General features: G+C 36.6%; 1 protein-coding gene across 2 annotated transcripts; it reads left to right on the top strand.

Annotated features, from left to right (window-relative positions):
• LOC109226848 (cullin-1-like) lies at positions 1,239-8,611 on the top strand. Of its 2 annotated transcripts, none has more exons than XM_019391733.1 (20): positions 1,239-1,359; positions 2,519-2,679; positions 2,819-2,918; positions 3,306-3,491; positions 3,611-3,658; positions 3,927-4,130; positions 4,289-4,366; positions 4,461-4,550; positions 4,648-4,728; positions 4,822-4,881; positions 5,461-5,490; positions 5,575-5,664; positions 6,125-6,274; positions 6,373-6,428; positions 6,504-6,624; positions 6,714-6,875; positions 6,957-7,100; positions 7,188-7,406; positions 7,513-7,680; positions 8,160-8,611. In XM_019391733.1, exons 2-20 carry the CDS (start codon positions 2,543-2,545, stop codon positions 8,259-8,261), a joined length of 2,226 nt encoding a protein of 741 aa, XP_019247278.1. In that variant the 5' UTR covers positions 1,239-1,359; positions 2,519-2,542; the 3' UTR covers positions 8,262-8,611. The 2 variants fall into 2 exon arrangements, with proteins under 2 accessions (XP_019247278.1, XP_019247279.1); XM_019391734.1 differs by having other exon boundaries at positions 5,578-5,664.

Here is a 9,048-nt window from a genome sequence, read left to right on the forward strand (position 1 = left end):
CTTGGTCTAGAAGGAACACTTTTGTGAAGTTTTCGCCATTTCTTAAAGCTTTACGAAGAGATGAAAAGAAAATACAACCAACGCAGAATTTGAGAAAGATAGGAAATGTTGAACCTGGAAGGGTCGTTTATACTTTTTCCATGAGGCGGTGGCACGAATCGCGAAGCCACAGACACGAAGCGACAGATAATTAAGAGAAGCATTAAATGCCTGCAGCAGGCGTGGTCAGAGCACTCGATGGCTTTTTCACCTGGCGTATGGCCATACGTCACGGGCATCACGTCACCGGTCATATCGTTTATTATCATTACTCTCTAATAAACGAGGGGACTATCTGTATTAGGTGATACCCTTTTTTGCTTGAGCCCGACCGGGTTGGGTCCGGTCCGGAGCAAATCGGGGCCATCGAACCCGACCTGGATGCAAGGTAGAACGACGGCCACGTCTACAACCGAGGTCGAGTCATTTCGAGACCGTTACAGAGCTCGATAGGAGTCACCACCGGATGGAGAAACACACAAGGTCGGAAGCCGGACTCGTAACGGATAACCAAGCGTCGCCGGATATCTCGCCCAAACGTGATTTTCTCAACCACTTCAGGCCATTAAGGCGTAATTACAGGGATCCACGATGTAATCAATTTACCTACCTTATTTTTACCCTTAATCAGAATGTATAAAAGGGGATATCTCTAATTCTGGGGGATCATCAAGCACAATTGTTCTAAGCAATATTATATTCTGCGATTATTTACTTTAACAGCAATTGTTGAGTCTTTATCTTTATTTTCCTTAACCTAAAAACCTTTTGTATCTTTTAGTTCACGGATCCTTAAAACCCCATATAAATTCAATTGTTATCCGGATTCGAGGGTAAACACACGCCTTTCTACTAACCTCTACCCTAATTCTCAACCTCAAAACCCTCCACTAAAAGTTGTTTAAATTAAATAGATTAATATTTCCAATGGAATATTATCAAACATTTTAGAATAGGTACCTTTAGAGTTTAGAATATCCAAAAAAAGAAAGCAGGTAAAATAAAAGAAGAATGACAGTTAAGTTCGTTAGTCTCTAAAATATAAACAAAATACAGACAAGAAAAGAATATACGGAATTCCACATCTTTTCCGTCCAAATAGCGCCATTTTTATTGAAAATTATAGACTTATACGTGTTGTTGGTTCCAACTTTATGATGCGATTTTTAGGGTTTAGAACTTTCAACAAAATGCAACCGAGTCTCACGGTTTCATGTTTTATTTATCCCATTGGAAATTTTGCCAATTAATCTCACATTGTCGTAATTTTCTTCGCAATTGGAGAGATCCATTCATCTGCTGCAGTTAGCACCTTAACTAGTATGTTATTAGCGCATTCTAATTGAGCTCATTTTCTTCATTTTTATCGATCAATAGAGGCGAATTCAGGATTTAAAGTTGTGGTTTCTATGTCCATTTTGCTCTATGAGTGCTCGTTTCTAATTGAACTCGATTTCTTCATTTTTATCAATCAATAGAGGCGAACTCAGGATTTAAAGTTGGGGTTTCTATGTCCATTTTGCTCTATGGGTGCTCGTTTCTAATTGAACTCGATTTCTTCATTTTTATCAATCAATAGAGGCGAATTCAGGATTTAAAGTTGGGGTACCTATGTCCATTTTGCTCTATGAGTGTTCGTTTCTAATTGAACTCGATTTCTTCATTTTCTATCAATCGATCGACTAAGCATTAGTGCCAAATTTGTTGGTCAGCTTCATAAAGACCGACTGAGAATTAAGAGTCAGCGAGTTCATAATAGGTGCAATTTATTGAATTTTATCACACACATAGGTAAATATAATTTACTCTAGAGAAAATAAAATTTCATATGTGTTCACTTTATAGGGCGGATCCAGGATTTAGAGTTAGTGGATTCAAGGTGAGCCCTGACGATTAAATTGTATTATACACACAAAGACACATATATATGTAATTGTATATGTATACTTTGTCTGAGTCAAAATTAGTAGGTTCAGTTAAACTTGCCACGAAGGGCTAGATCTAGCTTCGGTCACTTACATGAATCATCTATATCTATTTTCCTTCTTACTAAGTTGTTCATTTAAGGCAGATTATGTTAAGAAATTTTTTATCTGCTAGTTAATTTTCTTGATTATTATGTTTCTTGTTGGTTTGGATTGGTGTAGACTCGGCTAGAACTCTTGGACAGTGTAATGCTTGTTGAAATTTTTGCTTATGTGATACTAATACTTCTATTTGATCATATTATGGTTTCAAAGAAATTTTAGTTTTTAGTAGTCAGCATGGCGTTTTTGCTGAGTTATGTGGTTTACATGCTTCAATGGATAGGTGAAAGGGTATATGCAAGCCTTTGCAGATCCTTCCCAAAATTCTGTGTGTGTGTGTGTTTTGCGGTTTGGATATTTTGCATATAAATTCTTTGAGATTAGATCAGTTTAATACTTTTGTTCATTTTCCCACCACTAGCATATAACAAACTTTTTAATTGTGACACTAGATCGCGCCAACAAAATTTTCCAAGATGGAAGAGACTGAGGAGAAGACTATCCCATTGGAGGAAGGAATGGAGTGTGTTCAGAAGGGACTCAATAAGATAAAAGTAATCTTAGAAGGAGCGCCAGAGTCATTCAGCTCAGACGAATACGTGATGCTCTACACGTATCCTCAGCATTCCTTAAGCTTAGAGTGCATATTTTCTTTCCAAAATTTTCTTTCCCTTTACTATTTATATTTGTCTCGTCGTCTTAGTTTGTATTTCTGTCTGCACAAACAAGTATCTCCTTAATTTGAAGCATAGAACTATCTATAACATGTGTACACAGAAAGCTCCTCGTGATTACTCTCAGCAACTGTATGATAAGTACAAGGAAGCAGTTGAAGATTACATCAACACTATTGTAAGAACCTTTGGATCGAGATTTCTCTTTACTTAAACGTCATTCTAATGATACATTAAGGATTGAAACTTATTAGCTTATGGTTACATATGTGATCCGCCAGTTATTCGTGGTAGCCTACAGTCTGTATTTCTGTTCATGTATATTCAAACAGATGATGTATTTTCTTCATGACTCGTGACACTAGTTCTTGGGGTAGTTTGTATTAAGTCCCGCATTTTTTTTCATTACTTATTTGATGAGCTTCAATTTTAGTTGTATTTGGGGCATATTAGTTTCCTTGAAATATTTAAAAGGAAGTAAAAAGATAGAGAAAGTGAAGATTCTAAAGCTCACTGCTTTGCTATGCTATAGAAAATACTTACCGTTTTTCATTTGCTTTGTTAGGTTTTGCCTTCTCTGAAAAAGAAGCACGATGAATTCTTGTTGAAGGAGCTCGAGAAAAGATGGGCGTCTCATAAACTTATGGTCAAGTGGCTTTTAAAGTTCTTCCATTATCTTGACAAGTTTTTTATCAAACGAGCCGAAGTCCCTGCACTTAATGAAGTTGGTCTGACTTGCTTCCGGAATCTGGTTAGATTTTGGAGTGATTATTCTGCTGTTTAATTCTTCTTCTCTGAATTACTTCTAGTATAAATACTCTTCATATCATTGCTGTGCATTCTATCCATTTTTGTGTTTGTGGAATATAGGTTTTTCAGGAGGTGAAAGGCAGAGTTACAGATGCTGTGATAGCTCTGGCAAGTGTCTCTTCTTCCTTTTTTTGTTAGGATTCTTTCATTTTTGGCCAATTGGCCGAAATTAATTACAGGCGCTAGCCAACATATACTAAACATATACACCAAATGTGTGTATAAAATGTATATTATACGCATATTCATACTTAATATATAAAACATATACATTTGCCGGCTATTATTTTGGAGGGAGGACCAATAATGTAAGGGTCAATGAGTTATAATTCTATGTGCTAGTATAACGTTTAATGAAGTATCTTTCTTGTATCAGATTGATCTTGAACGTGAGGGTGAGAAAATCGACAGAGCTTTATTGAAGAATGTAATAGATTTATATATTGAGATGGCAAAGGGGAAGATGGAGTATTATGTTAATGACTTTGAAGAGGCTGTGCTTAGAGATACTGCCTGTCATTATACTCGAAAAGCTTCGAGCTGGATTGTTGAAGATTCTTGTCCAGAATATATGCTGAAGGTAATAATGATTTTCACTAACTTTTTCACCTCAAGAAATTGCTCGTGTATTCCTATAAATGATTTTCACTAACTTTTTCACCTCAAGAAATTGCTCGTGTATTCCTTTTTCTATACTGGAACAGGTTCTAATATAATGCCTGTTCTTTGCTAATACAGGCAGAGGAGTGCTTGCAAAAAGAGAAGGATAGAGTTTCTAATTATCTGCACTCTAGCAGTGAGACAAAACTTCTGGAGGTCAGTGTTGGAGTTTAATTCTGCGTTGAAATTTCGGAAATATGTCTTTGATTGGATATATTTTTCAAAGCTGAGACCAACATTTTTGCGGCAGAAAGTGCAAAATCAGCTATTGGTTGTATATACCAATCAATTGCTTGAGAAGGAGGATTCTGGATGCCGGGCTTTGCTTAGAGATGGAAAGGTATTAAACCCATTTTTTGCTGTTGAATGTTATGTGTTTAATTGTTTTTATGGATTTTACGTTGTATTTGATGCTCTTTCTTTTGTCCGCCATACAGATTGAGGATTTATCTCGAATGTATAGCCTATACCACAAAATTCCTAAAGGGATTGAACTAGTAGCAGAAATGTTTAAGCAGGTATTTTAGTCTTCTACCCCATTTGGTTTTTTTTTCCCCTTCCTTTTTGTCCCGATTGGAGCTAAGCAGTTTCCGATGGTACATATTTTGCAGCATGTTGCTGCCGAAGGGTTGGTCGTGGTGCAACAGGCTGCAGATGCAGCAAATAACAAGGTTTGTTATCTAATAATAACTGAAATTTGTGATTTACTTGACAATGTCGTCTGTTGACTTTAATATTAGCTTCCATTAGTTCCTCTTCGATAATTTTTATCTTTCGAAACATAAGTGTTCCATCCGAGTTCTTCGGGGGATGTTAGTATGCAGGGCGGAGCTAGGGTGTCGGCCACGGGTTAGGCCGAACCCTATAGCTTTGGTTCAAACCCTGTATTTATCTTCAAAAATTCATTATATATATACAAATTATTAAGTTAGAACCCAGTAACTTAAAAGAATTATAATGATGCACATAAACTTCAAATCCTGGCTCCGCTTCTGCATAGTATGTAAAGCCAATCTAAAGTCCATGCGAGTTTTAAGTAGATGATATCAGCATCCTAATCTTAGAAAACTCTCAAAGTTTCCAAGAAATTAGAACCTGAGTAGAGTAAAACGATTTTGCAAGAATAAGAACATATATCTGTAGGTGATTTTGCGCCATTGTTATGCTTATGGTTTCCAAGGAATGTTGTTCTGGGCGGTCATTTACTAATATTGCGATTTATTAATTGTGATGTGCATGTTCTTCCTCAGGCTGAAAATTCTGGTGGTTCACAAGAGCAGGTAAAATATTCATTTCTGTATTTTGATTAAAGATCCGTTTTATGTAATCGTTAGTTGGTTCAATGATGTATCCATCTCTTTCAGCAGGACTTTGTTAAGAAGGCATTTGAGCTGCATGACAAGTATATGGTGTTTGTGAAAGGCTGTTTTGCCGATAACTCTATCTTTCACAAGGTATTCTAGCTGTTGACCATTGCGCACTGATCCCTTATTTTCTGATTACTTGATACCAGTGGCGGAAATAAGTAGTATGAAGGGGTTGAACCCCCTTCCTCGGAAATTATACTATGCAAATTGGGTAAAAATGATTCTTTTTGGGTCATATGTGAGCTGTTGAATCCCCTTGACATGAAATCTTTTAAGTATTGTAGTGAAAGAGGTTCGAAAGTTGCTTTAGATCATAGTTTAAATCCCAACTGTGACATCCTAAATTTTTTTTGAATCCCTTTATATAAATTTCTGGTTCTGCTACTGCTTGAGACGTTATCACTATTACTTGAGACGTTTAGATAGTTATGTAAACAGTTAAATATGATATAGTAAAGTGTGCATAAAAGGAGTCGAGCATCTTGTGTTCATGCATTCCCCGAAAACTTCCTCATACTCGCTGATGTATAAATTCTTACTTTCATAGGCTCTGAAAGAAGCATTTGAGGTCTTCTGTAACAAAAGTGTTGCCGGTTCTTCAACAGCAGAGCTCCTTGCTAAGTATTGTGATAATACTCTTAAGAAAGGTGGGATCGAAGAACTCAGTGACGATGTTATTGAGGATACATTGGATAAGGTAATAGCACAAATTTGACACCCCTCTTCAATTTTGGTGGTCAAACTCCGTGTTTCTGCTCTAACAATACCGTCAAAATGGTTTTACATTTTATGTAGGTGGTCAAGCTTGTTACATACATCAGTGACAAAGATGTTTTCGCTGAGTTCTACAGGTTGGCATAAATCATTTTAGTTGCTTGTTACATCATTCACCATTCGGTATGTTAATTGTCTTTATCGATTGATAGGAAGAAGCTTTCTCGCCGATTGCTTTTTGATAGAAGTGCCAATGAAGATCATGAAAGGCTTATCTTATCAAAGCTAAAGCAACAATGTGGTGGACAATTCACATCCAAAATGGAGGGAATGGTGAGAATAGTGTAATGGACTTGTAATGCTTTGCCTCTTCCGTCCGTTCAAATATCTTATAAATCGAGTGGTTGGAAATGTAAAAACAGGTGACAGAGTTGTCATTGGTAAAGGAAAATCAGAACCATTTTCAGGAATATATCAGCAACAACCCTGCAGCGAATCCTGGAATCGATATGACTGTCACTGTTCTTACAACTGGATTCTGGCCTAGTTATAAATCTTGTGATCTGAATCTTCCTGTGGAAATGGTATAATGTGCTTCTCTTGTTAAGTTATACGACAATTTTTTGCTGATCTGAGCTCTTCGTTTTGTCCTTCATTTGTCTCAGGCAAAAGGCGTGGAATCATTCAAGGAATTTTACACGAAAAAAACGAAACACAGGAAATTGACATGGATATTTTCGTTGGGACAATGTAACCTTAACGGAAAGTTTGAGCAGAAAACTATTGAACTAACATTGGGAACTTATCAGGTGATCAATTTGTCAAGTAGTTCCATTGCGATATCCTGGCTCGAGACTAAATATGGTTCTAGATTAATAACTTTCCTATTTTTTCAGGCTGCTGTGTTATTACTGTTTAATACTTCTGATAGATGGAGTTACTCAGACATCAAGACTCAGTTAAACTTGGCCGACGATGACCTGGTCAGAGTGCTGGCGTCCGTGTCATGTGCCAAGTATAAAATTCTTAACAAGGAGCCGAGCAGTAAAAGCGTTTCATCAACTGATCATTTTGAGTTCAACTCCCAGTTCACTGACAAAATGAGGAGGATTCGGGTATAGATACTGTTTACAACTTCACATATTTCCTAATGATGTTTTTTTGTAAAAGATATAATTTGGCACTTATTCATAAAATCATAATTGTTTTTTCGACATCCAGATCCCTTTGCCTCCTGTGGATGATAGGAAAAAAATGGTTGAGGAAATCGGAAAGGACAGACGTTATGCAATCGATGCATGTCTTGTGCGTATAATGAAAGCCAAAAAAGTTCTAACTCATCAACAGCTAATTTTGGAGTGTGTTGAGCAGTTGAGCAAAATGTTCAAGGTATGCAGCAAATTTTCAACCATTTGTATTCATTAATGTGGTGCTTATGCTTTTCTGAGCCGAGGGTCTATTGGAAACAACCTCTCTTTCCTGACAAGGTAGGGGTAAGGTCTGCGTACACACTACCCTCAGACCCTACGGTATGGGATACTACTGGGTATGTTGTTGTTGTTGTATTTCTAGATTGAAGCATTAGGTTACAAAACTTGTCTTCATTTTACCTTTCAACTCGAGGAATAATGAAAGAAAGCAGTAGCAATAACAATAACAAGATAATAAAAAAACGAAGCAGTATGTAGTAATAGAAATCTAACAATAATAGAATGCAAGACAAATAGCTTCTAGTTCTTTTTATTCGAAATCAGTACGCACATGTTGATATTTCATTTACTCGTTTGCTTATTGACAAATAGAAGGGCATTTTCTTCGATTATTCTAACAATACTTTCCTGAAACAATATTTTGTTTTACTTATGTAGCCTGATGTCAGAGCAATCAAAAAGCGGATTGAAGATCTTATCACGCGAGACTACTTGGAACGAGACCTGGAGAACACGAACACGTACAAGTACATTGCCTAAAGCAATGATATGATGCAATGGCTGTGACATTTACTGCCCTTTCCACTACATTGAATAACTACTGCTACTTCTTGGTCGAAAACGAGTCGTTAGTCCTAGAAGGCAAATTATTTGCAGTTTCAGGTTGATAATTGTACTTTGCCTATGAGTAGGAGAAATTTGCAGTTTTAGATATAACCAACTTTCTCTAAGAAGTTAGTATAAAGATTCACACTTGCAGTCTCTGCAGTATAAATTTTTGCAGTATCACTATGTATTCCCCTTTTGTGGCAAAAGTGAGGATCTTTGTATAAATTTTATGTCTTGGTTGTTGCAGTTCTGCCAACACTTACAATTGATTGCTTTTGTTTCTCCAAGGTTTCAACTTTTATTCACTTTAAAAAGAAGGGTAAAATTGTGAACATTTATACTATACACTGTGTATCCTATTTTTAAGGCAAAATACAAAATTGGTTGGTCGGTCGAAACTACTCGCATTCGCTAGCTAAAAAGTGTATTATATACTTATCAACAACAACAACAACAATAACAACGATGACCCAGTAAAATCTCACAAAGTGGGGTCTGGGGAGGGTAGTGTGTACGCAGACCTTACCCCAACCACGATGGGGCAGAGAGGTTGTTTCCAATAGACCCCCAGCTCAGGAAGACGAAAATAAAACAAGAAGAGAGAATTCATCAGTATCGTCAATAGAAACCATAGAAATAGTAACAACATCATAAAAATCATAAAATAGATGACTAGCAATAACAATAACCAGTAGTTAAGTCCCGGGGCTATGAAAAA

The sequence above is a fragment of the Nicotiana attenuata genome, chromosome 6 (genome assembly GCF_001879085.1).
Source record: "Nicotiana attenuata strain UT chromosome 6, NIATTr2, whole genome shotgun sequence".
Taxonomy (NCBI): Eukaryota; Viridiplantae; Streptophyta; class Magnoliopsida; order Solanales; family Solanaceae; genus Nicotiana; species Nicotiana attenuata.